Here is an 18,646-nt window from a genome sequence, read left to right as displayed (position 1 = left end):
AGTATAAACTTGCAGTGTGTTAAAACTCAGGTATCTATGTTTTATACAGAAATTTGCAAGGTAAGGACCAAAATATCTCAGTGCAATTAAAATGACAAATTCTTCCCATTAAAAGAACTAAATGGGAACTCCCTGTGATAATTTCTCAAAGTTCTCATTAAAAACTTAAGAAAAAGGTAAATAAACCAAACGTCTTCATAGAAAAATTGTATTTACAACTCCATTCAAAAGCAGTTTTTAAAAGCAAACACAACGTAACACTGAAGGTGAAAAATCTATGCTCACCCAAAGCTGCCAGATCTAATAAATTACTGACAGAATACTGCATCAAAAATAAGGCAATAACCCAAAATATACCATTAAAGATTTCTCCATCCCCACAACTAGATAGAATGAATCTATCTAGGAGCAAGTGATACGCTTTATTCAGTTTCACCATGTCTGAAATCTTTAAGGACAGAAGTGATAAAATGTTATCTTCATTCTTCATTAGACTTGAACACTTGAAGGAAAATAATTTCTAAAGCACAAAGAGGTAAAGAGGTATAATCTTTCAAAAAGATATTCAGTGTTCAAAATTCAAGAATGCAATATCAATACACAACGGGCATTAGGTGAATATACATAATACAGTGAGAGCAAATTAATTTATTTAGTACTTTTTCCATTCCATATCATCAGGAGGGTTGATTTCAACTTTCCTTTTACCTACATCAGACCAGTTGGTACTCAAAACTGTACCACCCGACTCCATCTGCAATGAAAAATTAAAATGAGATTAATTCCTGGACGATATAATCAAAACAGAATATTTTTCTAAAAATGTTCCAAGCATAGAGCCCCAAATATTGGCTATTATATACAGCTCAATATAAACTCTATACAATACATATATATAACAGATTACACACAAAATACATAGCTCAATATAAACTCAAAACAGTATTTTTATTTAATTTTAGGCATTCCAGAGGTTAACAAGTTAAATAAAATCTGAAAAGGAAATCCTAAAGTAGTCAGGGAGGTGCACTACATCCTTTGCTAATGAGCATAGACATATATGGGGAAAAACAACCTTCAAATGAAGGTTCAAATTAAACTACCTTCAATTATTAGCTCCCCCAAAACAGTGATTATTGTAATTTCTTTTGCTGAAGACCATAAAGACCAGTCAAAATAATCTCTTTCTATATCAGCTGAAGAGAACTTTAAGGCCTCTACTTTGTGCTCTCTTTGTGCCAAACACAAGCAAGTTTATCCAAAATTCTTTAAAAATCAAGGTACATATATGCAGGTATAGAAAGTCAGTGTCTCAGTGAAAAATTGGTCATTTATTTACCATCTACTGAATATACCACCCACTAACAACCCAAGAATATTCATTAATATATTTAAAAAACATCTGGACGTTTCTTATTTTAACATGATAAAAATCAATGGATTTGAACCACAGCAAAGAATAGTGCAAATTATTAAAATATAAACACTTAAAAATAACCAATTGGGTTAGTGGCCAATGTATACAGTTACACATCCTACACACTGGAACCTCAATGTAACCCCATGTCCGACACGCTCTACTGAGCTCCCTTACATGGGCTTTTTTGCACAGCTGTGAGTTTTTGTGTCCTTAGTCATCTTCCAAACATGAAATGTCATCACCTCTCCGTGGCTTTACTCTGACCTCTTCTCTATTCCTGTAAATTGGTCTACGTAAGCCTAATTACACTTACATAACATGTGTCCCACTGCATTGTTGCAATTTAAGGTTCTGTCTTCTTATATCTGCTTTCCACCCTCGACTTCAACTAATGCTGAGAGCTCATTAAGGACAAGGAGTACATTTTACTAATATTCATATCCCAGTTCTAAACACAGTGGCCTAGCACATAGTAGGCTTTAAATAAAATGACTGAATTACATTTGACAAATCTGTATAATAAACTACCCCAAGGTTGAGCGTAGTGGCTCACGTCTGTAATTCCAGCACTTTGGGAGGCTGAGGCGGGCAGATCACCTAAGGTCACGAGTTCAAGACCAGCCTGGCCAACATGGTGAAACCCCGTCTCCACTAAAACTACAAAAATTAGCTGGGCGTAGTGGCACGTGCCTGTAGTCCCAGCTACTCCAGAGGCTGAGTCATGAGAATCACTTGCATCTGGGAGGCGGAGGTTGCAGTGAGCTGAGATCGCGTCACTGCACTCCAGCCTGAGTGACACAGCGAAACTCTCTCTCAAATAAATAAACAAACACACACAAACTACCCCAAGAGGACCTTCAGTTATAAAACTGAAAAAAAGTAGGTTAGTTTACAATCTGACCATATTTGCTGATGACACTTATTGTGCTCCATCCCCTGCCACCGCATCTCTAATAGACTGCAGGGCAATTTAGCATTTCCCTGTGATTATTTTGTATATGTTGGTCTTTTGTCCCAACAAGATAAGGAGATTACAGAGAAAGAGGTCTAGTTTCTTTCGTATTCCCACAAGGACAGAAGCCCCTGGTATAGTCCAGATCAATGTTGCTGCACAGATGGCTTATTTTATGGGTATACATAATTTGGTTATAATTGTCAAAGTTTCTATATGAAAATGATTGCAGATTCTATCTTTGATCTTTGATTTGATGTGACTTGACATCTTTGATCTGACATACTGCTACTTTTGTCTACCATACTTTCAAAAGTCAAAAGTGAGAACGACTTCTCCTGGGAAGATCGAGTAGATGTACTTTTCCTATTCTTCCAAGTAGTAAATCGACTAAACAGCCTAGACGCTACATATGAAACAAAGATAAAATGACTCTACAAGGGGACAGGTGCAGTGGCTCACACCTATAACCCCAGTATTTTGTGAGGGCAAGGCAGGAGGATTGCTTAAGTCCAAGAGCTCAAGAACAGCCTGTTCAACACAGCGAGACCTTATCTCTATACAAAAAAAAAAAAAGAAGAAAAATAGCCAGGTGTGGTGGCACACACCTATAGTGCCAGCTACTGAGGAGGCTCAGGTGGGAGGATCACTTGAGCTCAGGAGTTCAAGGCTGCAGTGATTCATGATCGCACCTCTGTATTCCAGCTGGAACAACAGAGCAAGATCCTGTCTAGAAAAAAAAGTAAAGACACCAAAAGGTAAAGTGAAGACAGACCTACCAAGGACCTTGGGACTCAAGAAATGATGTGGTGGCAAATTCTGGGTTTTCCTTTTGCCTCATATATCCTAGACTTGGAGCTGAAGAAGCTGGAAACACCAAGGAGGACAAACAAGAAAAAAAAAGTCCCAACAAACCCCTGCTCTCTCTTGCCAAGAGATCAGGAAAGGACGCTGCCTAGGAAAACAGAAAACTTTCAGACAACAGGCCAGGCATGGTGGCTCATGCCTGTAATCTCAGCACTTCGGGAGGTCAACATGGGAGGGGACTGCTTGAGCTCAGGAGTTCAAGACCAGCCTGGGCAATATGGGGAGACCTCGTCTCTAAAAAAATTTAAAAAAATTAACTGGGCATGGTGGTGCATATCTGTGATCCCAGCTACTCAGGAAGATTACTCGAGCCCAGGAGGTCAAGGCTGCACTGAGCCATGATCGCACCACTACACTCCACCCTGGCGACAGAGGGAGACCCTGTCTCAAAAATGAGTGAATACATAGAAATAGATAGTAGATAAATGTACATCTTAAGAACCTAAAAAAATAAGAACAAAATGCACCTAAAGCAAGCAGAATAATAATAATAATAGAAATGAATAAAATGTAGAACAAAAAATAGGGAAAAAAATGAAACAAAGAGCTAATTCTTTGGGAGAAAAAAATTCAATAAAATAAGCAAATCTAGCCGATGGGTAAGCATATGCTAGATAAGGTGTCCTTTAAACCTCTAGGAGACTAAGAAAAAAGAGAAAAGACACAAATTACCACTATAAGAATGGTAAAAAAGTATCACTATAAACCCTGCAGACATCAAAAGAGTAAGCAAGGCCGGGTGCGGTGGCTCACTACTGTAATCCCAGCACTTTGGGAGGCCAAGATGGGTGGATCGCTTGAGCTCAGGAGTTACAGACCAGACTGGGCAACATGGCAAAATCCCATATCTACAAAATAAAATAAAATAAAAATACATTAGTTGGACATGGTGGCACATGCCTGTAGTCCCAGCTACTAGAGAGGCTGAGATGAGAGGATCACTTGAGCCTGGGAAGCTGAGGCTGCAGTGAGCTATGATCATACCACTACACTCTAGCCTGGGCGACAGAAAAATGCCATCTCAAAAAAGACAAAAAACAAACAAAAAGAATAAGGGACTAAATAAACACTGACAACTTGGACACAATGGATCAGTTTATCAGAAACACAAACCACAAGTCACCCATATGAAATAGACAATTTGAACAGTCCGATAAAAACTTTAGGTTAACTAAATTCATAACTTTAAATCTCCTAGTAAAGAAATCTCCAGTTTCACTGGTGAGTTCTGCCAAATACTTAAAAAAAGTTAACACCAATTATACACAATATCTTCTAAAAAATAGAAGAGGATGAAATGCTTCCTAATTCATTTTACAAAGTATTACTCTGACGCCAAACCAAAGATAGCACAAAAAGTACAGACTCATATTCCTCATGAATATAGACACAATAACCCATAACAAAACATTAGAAGATAGAATTGAGAGATACACTATATGACAAAGTAGGGCTCACGCAAGACTGTCTCAATACTTGAAAATCAATCATATTAATCATATAAAATCACATTAACAGGCTAAGGAAGAAAAATCATATAATCCTATCAACACAGAGAAAACATCTGACAAAAAGTCAATGTTAAAAGTTAATGATAAAAAAATTTCAGAAAAATAGGAATACAACAGAACTTTCATAACTTGACAAAGATCATCTACCAAAAACTTACAGTTAACATTCTACTTAATGATGAAACAATAAATACTTTTCCCTTAAAATGGGAAGCAAGGGGGATGTCCACTCTCACTACTCTTACTCAACACAGTGCTGAACTTGCAGCCAGTGAAACACAGCAAGAAAAGGAGATAAAAGGCACACAGATAGAAAAGGATGTAATAAAACTCTATTTGCAGATAAATAAAACTTCCATATTTGAAGATGATTGTCCACATTAAAAAAGTAACAATCCAAAAATATTCCTACAACTGAGTCCAGCAACGTCATAGAATACAAGATAAACATAAAATTAACTGTATGTCTAGATTCTAGTAATGAACACCAAAATTACATATACATCACGTTATTTTAAAATTTACACAGAAAGACAAATGAGTTAGAGTATCTAAAAACAATTGTGAAAATAAAGGATAAAGTAGGAGGAATGAGTCTGCCCAATTTCAGACTTATACAGCTACAGTTCAAGACGGTGGGACTGACAGAGGAACATACATATAGATCACATACAGCTCAATCTAACAGAACGGGGAACTTAGAAATAGACTCACACAAATATGCTCAACTGATTTTTGAGAAAGGTGCAAAAGTGATTCAATGAGAAGAGATAGGTGCCAGAACACTTGAACATACTATCCACCCCACAAAAAGGAATCTCAAATCTCACACTTGACATAAAAATTCAAAATGCATCACAGACTTAAATGTAATATGTAGGCCAGGTGCTGTTGCTCACACCTGTAACACTAGCACTTCAGGAGACCAAGGCCAAAGAACTGCTTGAGGCCAGAAGTTCGAGACTACCCTAAGCAACACAGAGACCCCCCCCGGATCTCTACAAAAAATTTTAAAAATTAGCCAAGCATGGCAGCATGGATGTGTAATCCCATCTACTTGGGAGCCTGAGGCATGAGGATCACCTGAGCCCAGGACTTTGAGGTTACAGTGAACTGTGACTGTGCCACTATACTCCAGCCTGGGTGACAGAATGAGACCCTATCTCTAAATAAAAAATAAATGTAATATGTAAAACAATATTACTTTTATTTATTTTTTAAATAGGAGAAAGTCTTTGAGATCTAGGACTAAGCAAAGAGTTAACAGACTTGAAACTAAATGCATGATCCATAAAAAGCAGTAAATTAGACTTAATCAAAATGAAATATTTTGGCTCTACGAAAGACCCTGCTAAGAAAATGAAAACTACAAACTGGGAGAAAATATTTGCAAACTACATATCTGACAAAGATTGCCAGATGTGTGATCATCAGGGATCATGGAAGGGTAGAGGTGGGGTGAGTATGGCCATAAAATAGCAACATAAGCGATCCTTGGAATCCATGAAAATGCTTTCTGTATCTCTCTCTCTCTCTCTCTTTTTTTTTTTTTTTTTTAAGAGATAGGGTCTCACTTTGCTGCCCGGGCTGAGTGTAGTGGCATGATCATAGCTCACTGCAAGCTTGTACTCCTGGGCTCAAACAATACTCCTGCCTCAGATGCCTGAGTAGCTGACAGAGGCACAACACCATGACAACAAGCTAGTTTTTAAATTTCTTGTAGAGACCAGATCTTACTACATTGCCCAGGCTGGTCTAGCCTCAAGGGATCCTGTGGTCTCAGACTCCCAAAGCACTGGGATTAAAGGTGTCAGCCACTGCATGCAGCCACGTTCCCTATCTTAACTGTCAATATCATGGTTGTGACATTGTACTATAGTTTTGGCAAAATGTTTCCATCAGTGGAAACTTTGTAAAAGGTAGAAAGAATCTCATTTCTTAGGATTGCATGTGAATCTACAATTATCTCAAAACTAAAAGTTTAATGAAAACTTTTTTTTTTTTTTTTTTTGAGAGGGTCTCTGTTGCCCAGGCTGTAGTTCAGTGGCACAAAAAATAACCCACTGCAACCTTGACTTCCCAGGCTCAAGAGATCCTCCCACCTCATCTTCCCAAGTAGCTGGGACCACAGGCACATGCCACCAGGCCTAGCTAATTTTTTTTTTTTTTTTGGTAGAGATAAGGGTCTCTCTATGTTGCCCAGGCTGGCCTCAAGATCTTTAGCTCAAGTGATCCTCCCACCTCAGCCTCCCAAAAGTGATGGAAAAAAAAATTTTAATTAATAGTGAGGCTGGTTGAGGTGCCTCACGCCTGTAATCCCAGCACTTTGGGAGGCTGAGGTGGCTAGATTGAAGCCAGGAGTTCGAGACCAGCCTGGGCAACATGGCGCAACCCCATCTCTACAAGAAATAAAGTAGCCAGGCGTGGTGGTGTATGTCTATGGTCCCAGCTACTGCAGAGGCTGAGGTAGGAGAATCACTTGAGCCTGGCAGACAGAGGCTGCAGTGAGCCGAGATCACGCACCGCACTCAAGCCTGGGCAACAGGGCAAGACCTTGTCTCTAAATAAACAAACTGTGAAAAGCACAATCATGACCAATTACCACATATTTCTTAAGTGTGAAATACCTGAGCCTCAACCACATTAACTAAATATTAAATTATTAAATACTAATTTTAACTTTCTACTGTAAATATGAATGTCTTAAAAGAGTCATATTTCCAGAGCTACTGGTATTAATAAAAGTCACATGATTACAACTGCAAGCTAAATAATCTATAAAGTTCTACAGTGACGAATTGTTACTAAAATCTTGAGGTCTAATTTAGGTATTTATGCTGCCCTGACAAAAAGCCTGAATTCTCTTAATCAAGAGAGTTGTTAAACCAATGAATAATGTGCACCTTCTACTTGCAAACACTATTCTGGAAAGTTTCACATCTGTATTCTTCATCTCTAACATTGACACTACATACGAATCTAGAAGGGACACAACAGAAGTTCACTCAGCTACTGTGATAAATCCAAGTAAGATGACTCCATATCAACCTAACTCACTGATAAAAAATACCTACTTAGGATAAACTACTTGTTTCTCATCTCTTCCATAAGTTTTCAACTTCCTCAAAAATTACTCTTAGAGCAAAAAGAAACGTTCAGACAGACCTTATTCAAAAAGTTCTCCCAGCTATAGTACACGCAATTTGGTCTCACATTACCAATTTTCTCTTTTAAAATATGTAAAATTTGCTCCCATATATATATCTTAAAAAGTTTATATTCTTACAAAGGATTTGTTCATGGCACGTTTCACTTCATCAGAACCATCTGAATAGATCTGCTGAAATAATCTGTTTAAAGCTGCATCTCCCTCCAACTTTTCATTCTTTTCTTCTTCTTTGATCTCACCAACCAATTTATCCCAATTTCTTGTATAAGGAGATGATGATGGATATAGGTTCTTTACATCTGTGAAGTAAAAAAGGCAGAAGTAATTAATCAACATATTTCAATTATGTCAAGAATATGTAAACTTTGTGACCATGTATATGGAACATCTTAGCAAACAGTTTAGGTTACTGAATTTCATGTATGCAGTTAAGTGTCTTTCTGGTATACACATCAGTAACAAAATTTACATTTCTAAAAACTGAGTCAGTTACCATAATGTAAAATCTGGGGATTTCTTTTGAGTACAATAACTCAATAAAGTGTAAACTTCTGACACATTATATAAAATTAGATTACATTAAAAGCAGATTCTCATGCTGATAACAGGAGAAACTAGATGAAAAATATACAGAACTTTTATGTTTTCAGAAAAGTTGCAAAGACAGTACAAACAATTTTAAAAATAAAAGTTTTTTTAAAGGATACCTATGAAATCTTTCATAACTAAGATTTTAATAAATGTTAAAAATGTGGCTTTTTCTAAAGTATTTAGTATCTTTCAGAGTATAAATAGCCTGAAAATATAAATAATCATCCATGCCACTGCATACTCTCCCCACATCAAAAATATAAGATTATTTCAATAGGCAATAATAAGTAATGCCTAAATGTTTAAAGTACTATACTTGATGATCTGAAGTTCAATGTCCACATGCATACACCTAGCAAATAACAGTATTTGTAGGGCACACTGGGGTTTGTAAACAGAGGCTGCTTGCAGCCAGAAAGGCCACTGGCCCAGGGGCTCGGGGTACTGCCAAGATTGCTCCAAGGACCAAAGGCATCAAGATCTTGGCACACAAATAATTAGAAAATAACTAGCCAACCTAGTAGCTATAGGAGCAGCTCTGTTCACTGTCCAATAAAAATATGACAGCCTCAAATGCGAGTCACATATATAATTTTAAAATTTCTAGTAACTACATTACTAAAAAGAATCAGGTGAAATGCAGTTTAATAATATATTTTATTTAACCTGATATATATCACATATAGTATCATTTTGACATGAAACCAACAGAGGCTGGGCATGGGGGCTCACGCCTGTAATCCCAGCACTTTGGGAGGCCAAGGTAGGACGATTGCTTGAGGCCAGAAGTGTGAGACCAGCCTGGGCAACATAGCGAGAACCCATCTCTATGGAAAAAAAAAAAAAAAAATTAGCTGAGCATGGTGGCACATGCCTGCAGTACCAGCTACTTGGAAGGCTGGGGTGGGAGGACTGCTTGAGTCCAAGAGGTCGAGGCTACACTGAGCCATGACAGTGCCACTGCATTCCAGCCTGGCTGATAGAGCAAGACTCTCTTTTTTTTTAAAAAAAAGAAAGAAACCAAAAACAACAAAAAGAATATATTTTACATTCTTTTCTTTTTTTCATACTAAGTCTTCAAACTGTGGCATATATTTCACATAGCAGATCTCAATGCAGACTAGTCATATTTCAAGTGCTGAACAGGTAACGTGTGGCTAGCAGCTACTGTGTTGGACAAAACAGCTGTAGTCTTCAAAAAACCCAATTCAAAATTTCCCCATCAGCATGTATTAGGATACATTAATACTAATCTAAATGTTCCTCCCAATACTGCTCTCTATATCCCTTTTGTCAAAATAGCTGAGAAACTATTTAACATCCACTGTTTTTCTACGCTTTCTCTTCACTTGTAAACCGACTTTCTCCCTGCCCATTCCTCCTCAAAACAAGACAAAACGACACACACACCACCAACACAGTTTTTTTCAGGGCCAAATATATTGTTTTGAAAATCCTATCCACCTTCCTTCTACTAGACATCCTTCTATCTTTGTACATTTTCACTAGAAGCCAGATAAAACAAAAAAATGCATGCCATGGTAAGTTAAGAGCCCGGGAAACATGGATTTAATTAATCCTAACGCTGACTCCCAGGAAGCATGAGCACAGAGGTTTTAATCTCCATTTTACAGATAAGCAAGCTGGCTCTCAGATAGGTTAAGTGACTTGCCCTTATCTACAGTCTCCAGCTTGCAATACACAGGAATCTGACAAGCATATTAATTTCTTACAAAAACAGGACAGGAAGAATATCATCTTGAATATCTAAGGTGTTGAGTTTAGAAAAAACATGGTAACTATAACACTAAAAAACCTTGATCTTTAATCTCAGAAAAACTTTTAACACCTGGAGATGGTAGAACTACTACTGAGAGATGAGTAACCTCCCTGCTCATTCACTGTAATATCAAATAACTGGCCAGGCGCAGGGGCTCAAGCCTGTAATCCCAGCACTTTGGGAGGCTGAGACGGGCGGATCACGAGGTCAGGAGATGGAGACCATCCTGGCTAACACGGTGAAACCCCGTCTCTACTAAAAAAAATACAAAAAACTAAGCGGGCGCCTGTAGTCCCAGCTACTCCAGAGGCTGAGGCAGCGTAAACCCGGGAGGCGGAGTTTGCAGTGAGCTGAGATCCGGTCACTGCACTCCAGCCCGGGTGACAGAGCGAGTCTCCGTCTCAAAAAAAAAAAAAAAAAAAAATCAAATAACTACATAGATACTCATGTCGGCAAAGACTGTTTCCATTGTTAGAAAATGCAACAACAAGCAGTATGCAACGAGTAGACAAGGGGTTAACAGAGTAACCGGAACCAACTGAGAAGACCTAGATTTTAGTCCTAGACAATGAGAACTGCTGGATAATCTTGAGCTTAACTTTTCTGAGCCTGCAAAATGGGAGGAGTACTAAGGGGCTGCCTGTTATGCACGGCTGTTAGAATCAAGTAAGATACTACATTTAAAGTGATTATATTTTTTTAAACCTTTCAGCTACATACAAACCTCAGCCTCAAAATCTCTTGGAGTCAGTCCTAAAAGCAGCACATATATCTTTCCAATAAAGTGGGAAGCAGATGCTTAACTAAATACCTTAAATACCAACTAGATATACTTCAGTCCTTAGAAAGTATCTGTTGGTGTTAATACCCTGATTTTGAAAATTATACCATAGACTACTTAAGAGGTAATCACTGGACTAGTTAAGACCCTATCACCGGGGGAAACTGGGTGAAAGCTACATGAGAATCTCTTATTTTTGAAACTTCTAAACATCCAAAATTATTTCTAAAGAAATAACTACATATACACACACACACACACACACACACACACGAATGATCTGTTGAATAACTTGGTGTTTTCTAAAAGGTGCCACAAGGAATATGTGTTTTCTGTTACAGAAGAAAGGAGTCAAAATCAGAAAAAGTAGCTGAGACACATGTTAGCTTGTTTCAGTCATTAAATCAGACTATTACTTCTAATAAAAAGAAATTTCCCTCCACTCATTAATGAGGCTATTGCTATAAAACATAATCTTAGGTTGTAGTTCTGAGTGTGCTGTGAATTAGTCCATTACAAAAATTCTTATCTAGTTATTGCATATACTTAAAATTGACGTCAACACAAAGTTCTGTCTGTTTCTTACAGGACTATATATACAATGAAGCCTGGTTTTCTACTCTTTTCCTAGACTTTCCTTTGGCATTTATTACCTATTTGTGTTCATCTCTAAATTAGCAATAAGAAATGGGGTAGATACCGTACCCTGTAAAGCCCTGAAAATTCCAGGAAATCAGATGACAATATCAGTAGAAGGAATAGAAAGGAGTAAGTGAGAGAGGGAGAGGGAAGAGGGGGAAATACATCAGCTGAGTAAACCAACTTACAACCCAAAAAGAAACAACAGGAGGGGCCAACACACAAAAATAAACATCCTCCAACTGATGTCATAAACTTTACGTGGTAAACAATAAATCCCAACTCCCTCTGGGATTTTGCTGCCATTCATTTTATTCTTAGAATTTGAGACGTTAGAACTTTCAACAGAAAGGCTACTTTATATTCATTATGGAGCAACCTTATTATACTCAATGTATCTCATCTTCAGAACATAAATAATGAAAGCAAAAAGAATGTTCATTACTATTTAATTTCAGTTACACAACACAATATGAATACAAAGCTATCAAGGCCAGAAAACAAACCTGCTACGAATTGTTTTGGCGTAGGCACATCTCCTTGCCCCTCTAGCTTTTCCCATCTCACAGCCTCTGGCTTTTTCAGTTTAATTTCAATCTGGAGGAAACACCAAATAAAATCCATTACTCGATGTAAAATACACAAAACAGTAAAAAATGCAGTTTTCTTAATAGTATCTTTGACAGTTTCCTTAAATTACACAAGGTTAAATTTGAAGAACTATGAAACAATTTTGTTTCTACACTCAAAATCCACCCTTGGAAAAAAACAACAAACATACTATACATAAGCTACAATCAAGAAGAGACTTGAAATACATATGCTTTTTTTCATCCAAAGCAATCTGAGCCAGGGATGATTCTGCCACCCAGGGGACATTTAGCTATGTCTGGAGACACTGTGGGTTGTCATACTGAGTGAGGGAAGAGGTGGTAGTGACATCTAGTGAGTAGAGACCATGGTTGCTACTAAACATCCTACTATGTACCAGGCAATCCCCCAAAACGTCAATAATGCCACTACAGAGAAATCTGATTCTAAAAGAATTACTGCATTTACATGTGCATTAACCTGTTTTACGGTGGAGAAACTTATTTCACTGTATAAACATAATACAACTAACGCTAACATTCTGGCAATCATTCATTCAACAAATAATTACTAAGCACCTGCTATGAGACAGTATAGTCTTCAAGGCTGTGGGAGATTTTTGTTTTATTTTTAGAGACAGGGTCTTGCTCTGTCTCCTAGACTGGAGTGTAGTAGGACGATCACAGCTCACTCTAGCCTTGAACTCCTGGGCTCAAGTGATCTTCCAGCCTCAGCTTCCCAAGTAGCTGGGACTACAGACAACTGCCACCACTCCTGGCTAATGTTTTAAAATTTTTTTGTAGAGACAGAGTCTCACTAGATTGCCCAGGTTGGTCTCAGACTCCTGGCTTGAAGCCATCCTCCCACCTCAGCTTCCCAAAGTGCTAGGATTACAGGCATAAGCCACCATGCCCAGCTGGATTTTTAAAATACTAAACACACATCCTCGACCATTTCGAAGTATGTGAGATACTTTAAGAAAGTTACTAAAGTTGTAAATAAGTAAATGTTCTAAAAGCTCAGGAGAAGCACACCTGACTGTGAAGAGGAAAGGCTTTATATGCCTTGAAGGGCTTTGAAGGGTAGAAGCGTTTGCAAGAGTGAAGGCGTAGGTCTGCAGAGGCACAGGGAATGGCCTAACTGGAGCATGGGTAGAAAGGACACTGCATCCGGGAGCACTGTGAAGACTAAGTTCACTTATTTACCGAAAAGACTAAGTTAACTTATTAAAATGAAAAGTTGGCCAGGTGCAGTGGCTCACGCCAGTAATCCCAACACTTTGGGAGGCTGAGGCTGGTGGATCACGAGGTCAGGAGATCGAGACCATCCTGGCTAACATGGTGAAACCCCATCTCTACTAAAAGTACAAAAAATTAGCCGGGCATGGTGGCAGGTGCCTGTAATCCCAGCTACTCAGGAGGCTGAGACAGGAGAATGGCATGAACCCAGGAGGCGGAGCTTGCAGTGAGCCGAGATCACATCACTGCACTCCAGCCTGGGCGACAGAGCCAGACTGTCTCAAAAAAATAATAATAAAAATACAATGAAAAGTTAATAGTATCCTAATGGTATCTCTTACTCTAATTAAGGCTAGCCCCCAGAGTCTATCTTTACCCCTAACACACACAATCACATAGCATTTTATCTACCTTTTGTTTTCTTTATTCAAATAATGCTCCCACCTCTATTTTAACAGGCTAAAATCAGCATTTTTAGTACAAATATTAAAGCAAGGACTACAATAAACATTATATGAAACACTTTAAATGAGCAATTGAATTAGAATTTTATATTCTCATGTTATTTTCCTATGAAAAGGATCACAACTTTTGTAAGCAGAATTAAAAAATCAAAAGGCAGACTTAAAAAGAGAAGCCTATTCACCCTTTGGTTCTTCTATCTTTTATCAGATGACTCATTTAAACTAGCAATTCCTGGTAATATTTATACCAAACGCATTCAGCAAAAGGACCTTCAAAATTTGCACCTTAAAATACCTTAACAAGTGCTAACATAGAGAAAACTGCCAGTATTTTTAATCACAGATAAAATGATGGTATATGTATGTGGCATATGTGGTCTCAAGTGTTTATTTTTATTTTCTTTAGGAGCAAAGAAATGTAATAAACAACTGTTTTCGTAATAGGAGAAAAATATGAAACAAATGTCACTGGGATAAGAGCTAAGAGTAGTAATCCCGAACGTTAGGAGGCCGAGGCAGGCAGATCACCTGAGGGCAGGAGTTCAAGACCAGCCTGGCCAAAATGGCAAAACCCTGTCTCTACCAAAAATACAAAAAGTAGCCAGGCGTGGTGGCAAATGCCTGTAGTCCCAGCTACTCAGGAGGCAAAGACAGAATTGCTTGAATCTGGGAGGTGGAGGCTGCAGAGAGCCAAGATTGTGCCGCTGCACTTCAGCCTGGGCAACAGAGCAAGACTCTGTCAAAAAAAAAAAAAAAAGTATAGTATCTTTGGTGTAATTTACTTGTTTAAACTCTACATACATAAAAACATATTTCATAAGAATTTCTAAAATTCCCTAAAGTAAACTACAATTAATTTTTTATAAAGTAATATACCACCAATATTTTCTGTACTCCGGTTACTTTGTCAATCCTATGGTATTTATTAAGAGGGAACACAAATCAAATAGATGGCAATGACACAGCAACAGTTACTGAAAAGAACTATTAATATTATCTGAAATTAAAATTGCATCTTCTTTAATTTTCAGCTCATTTTAAAAATGAGGGTCTGGAAAATACTGTGTACATCACCACATTAAACTTGGCCACAGGCCACCCTATATTCACACTTCATGTTCCTGTAACTATGAACATACTGTCTATAAAAAGTTCCTTGTTTCACCTGAAGAGCAGCACAGAGTAGCATTCGCATCTACTGAAAACCACTATAACCTGAATAACTGTGCAGTATGAAGAGGACTTTATAAAGCTAAAGGCAAAGCTCTTAGTAACAACCTGCTTCAGCTGAGACAAGCTGACCTCAACTTGAAATTACACTTAATACATTCATTAAAATAGCTGCATGTAATAAACCACTTAAAGTAGCTTTTTAAAAAAGGTAAAAGGGGCCAGGTGTGTTGGCTCACACCTGTAATCCTGGCACTTTGGGAGGCTGAAGTGGGAGGATCACTTGAGCCCAAGAGGTTGAGGCCACAGTGGGCCATGATCACTCCACTGCACTCCAGCATGGTCAACAGAGTGAAACCCTATCTCCTCCAACAAAAAAAAAAAAGTAAAAGAAGGGAGGGACTATTTTCTATGAAATCCTTTTTACCCTTAATTCACTTGCAATGTTCGTACATGCTTTTAAAAATGAAGTTTTAAGTCTTGATGATTCTGGCACATAGGTCTAGAATTAGGACCAGTCCAATTTCAGAGGTTTTTATTGCAACCATTAACAAACCATTCTATTTTAAGTCAAAAATACTTTAAAAGTAACTTAAAACTTTGGTAGTTTGCTTGAATGTTGTTCTCATATGTACAGGGAAGGCTCTCAAGGTGCTAATATCCCAAAAGAGTATTCACAGTTTACACATAAGAATCCTTTCTGTGCTGGATCATTAGTTCTCAACAGTATATGTATTACCATCCACTTCTAAAGTCTCCTCTGCATAGCAGACAGTTTAATTCTTTCCAATGAAAGAAATTTCAGATTTAAAGAGATGTCATTACGCTTAAGCAGTCATGATATCCTGACACCACCATCTTAAGTGGTAAGTCAGATCCCACCTGCCACTACAGACTGCATGAAGGGATCTTTCCCAGAGACTAAAGAGCTGGGCCAATTTATTGGCAAACTTTTGAGACCCATACACTTCAAGACTGTACTCATTAAATAATTGTTCCTCTAATCTTCAGAATACAGTCTTCCCAACATACTCTTACTGAGCTGTTTGCACGTTTAATTGCTACATCAAATTCCTTTGTCTGAGAATAGCTCAGTCTTTGAACCCAGACTAATACATCTACCTTGATTTTACACTAAAATATTTCTATTATCATTTCTTAAATGCAAAAAAATGGCAATGAATGGAGAAGACTGAAAGATCCTCTCCAAACTTCTAATAGCTCATTTCAAATATTTGCTGAGTAATGACTCTGTGCCAGAAACAATGCTGGTACATAAGGACACAGCCTCTGTTCCTAAATTAATCAATCAGGAGAGACATTCCCATAAACAAAAAGATTCCAGTATGTGTCAGGTGTAGTGACTGACCTATGTATCAGGAAATACCGAGTTATCTGAAAGGAAACATGCCAGAATTTCATCTGAGTGGTGAGTCTGAGTGATTACTTCCTAAACTCCTTTATCTTTTCCAGATTTTCTATGATACGCATTTGCTGAGTTTACAGCCTGAATAAAAATCGAAATAACTAAAATAAAACAATAAGAAAGGTACTAGTAACATTTATTGAGCTCTTATTACATATCCTGTGTGCTACATGCTTCACATATATCATCTTACTTAATGGAATCACCCTACAAAAAAAAGACTGTTATCCATATTTTAGAGATGAAGGAGCCAAGATATGAAATAATTTGCTGTAAGTGCCTTTTTCAGCTAGGATTTTTACTTATTTCCTCAGAAACAAGCAGGGGTTGAGAATAAGACAAAAACAATCAGTTGTATAATTAGAAGAGTCACAAATAGGTGCCACTGGTTGGATGTATGATCACAAGCAAGCAACTCAATCTCAGGGAGCCTCAGTTTCTCCTATAAAATGAGAACAGTAGGCCCTGACTCATTTAGGGTTCTCAAGAAGATTAAATGACATTATGTATGAAAAGACTAAAGAACCGTGTCTGGCAAATAACAACAGAATGATATTATCAATATCCTGATCAGTATAATCGGTTAAAAAACCTGAGCAAATTATTGAACATCTCTGGGTTAAGTTTCTCTACCTGTAAACTGGGGATAAAAATACCTACACCATGCAGTAACTATGAGAACTACATGAGATAATACACAATACAGTGCCTGACGTGATAAAACAGTCAAAACACCTATTCTAATTCTCCACAGGTCAAACAAAATGGGACTGACTAAATAAGCTACAGTATATGCATATGCCGAAATGCTTTGCTGTTGAATATGTAAGGATGTGATAAAAATATCAACAAAGTGTAGCCCTTTGAAAATTATGTAGAGTAAATTATTCTTTTAAAAGTGTATGAATATACATTACAAAATATACGAAAAGAATACATTCCAAGATCTACAACTGGTAATCTTTTTAAACTAATTCAGTTAAAAAAAAAATCAAATCTCACTATTATCACCACCACTGTATTAAAAAAGCAAAACAAAACAATAATTTTAAAAACTCCCATATTTATGTATTCAGACCAGCAGAAGCATCACGCCCAAATACCCCATTCCATTACATTATTACCAGGACTTTTCTTTAACATACATACATTCTTCTATGAACGTTAAGAAATAGGATTCACTCTAAAACTTCTCAAATTTTAGTGGGAGAAGAAAAAGGAGGCTATTTTGTTTCTAAGATATACATTTTTATTTCTCACAATTCCAGGCCTTCATATTTTATATTGTATACATTACTGTGACTAAAAATAAGAACACAAGAACATTTTCACAAGGACAAATTCACCCCAAAAGACTGAGAATTCTAATTCTTTCTTTTCTTTTGGAGACAGTCTCATTCTGTCACCCAGGCTGGAGGGCAGTGGCACGGCATGATCTCGGCTCACTGCAACCTCCATCTCCCAGACTCAAGTGACTCTCCTGCCTCTGTCTCCCGAGTAGTTGGGACTACAGGCACCTGCCACCACGCCCAGCTCATTTTTTGTATTTTTAGTAGAGACAGGGTTTCACCATATTCACCAGGCTGTTCTCGAACTCCTGACCTCAACTGATCCACCCGCCTTGGCCTACCAAAGTGTTGGTATCACAGGCATGATCCACCTTGCCCAACTTGCAAATCCTAAATCTTAAAGAGAAGGAAAATTAATTTTTAAAATGCATGTTTCACAAGATGGGTGCCACTAAAGTCACAATTCTAAGACTGTGACCAGAGAATATTGTCATGAAATCAACAAGATGAAATGAAAGACATATAGTTTCTTAATTTCTAAAAAATTAATAGGCTGACATTAAAGCTGATATTCAGTAAAAAGTAGCAATAACTATCAGAGATACTGAAAAAATATGAATCCTGGCTTGGAAAAACATATTGGATACTACATTGTAAAATAGTTGAGAAATGCTATTTCATTAATTTCAGGGTTTTACCTCTTACTACTTTCATCACTAATTACGTATCACTCAAATTAGTAATATTTAACCACCACT

General features: G+C 37.5%; 1 protein-coding gene across 3 annotated transcripts in view; it reads right to left on the bottom strand.

Annotated features, from left to right (window-relative positions):
- Positions 1 to 366: 366 nt before the first annotated feature.
- SUGT1 (SGT1 homolog, MIS12 kinetochore complex assembly cochaperone) overlaps positions 367 to 18,646 on the bottom strand; it is a 35,536-nt gene continuing 17,256 nt past the window's right edge. For all 3 annotated transcript variants that reach the window (XM_025364392.1, XM_025364393.1, XM_025364394.1), the window contains 3 exons: positions 12,217 to 12,307; positions 8,037 to 8,218; positions 367 to 754 (listed from right to left, as the gene is read on the bottom strand). In XM_025364392.1, coding sequence (XP_025220177.1) covers positions 653 to 754; positions 8,037 to 8,218; positions 12,217 to 12,307 — 375 coding nt within the window. In that variant the 3' untranslated portion in view covers positions 367 to 652. The remainder of the gene's footprint in view (positions 755 to 8,036; positions 8,219 to 12,216; positions 12,308 to 18,646) is intronic.

Source organism: Theropithecus gelada, chromosome 17 (assembly GCF_003255815.1).
Source record: "Theropithecus gelada isolate Dixy chromosome 17, Tgel_1.0, whole genome shotgun sequence".
In the NCBI taxonomy this organism is placed as follows: domain Eukaryota; kingdom Metazoa; phylum Chordata; class Mammalia; order Primates; family Cercopithecidae; genus Theropithecus; species Theropithecus gelada.
The sequence above is the reverse complement of the archived record's forward strand: the minus strand, read 5'-3'. Positions and strand labels throughout refer to the sequence as shown.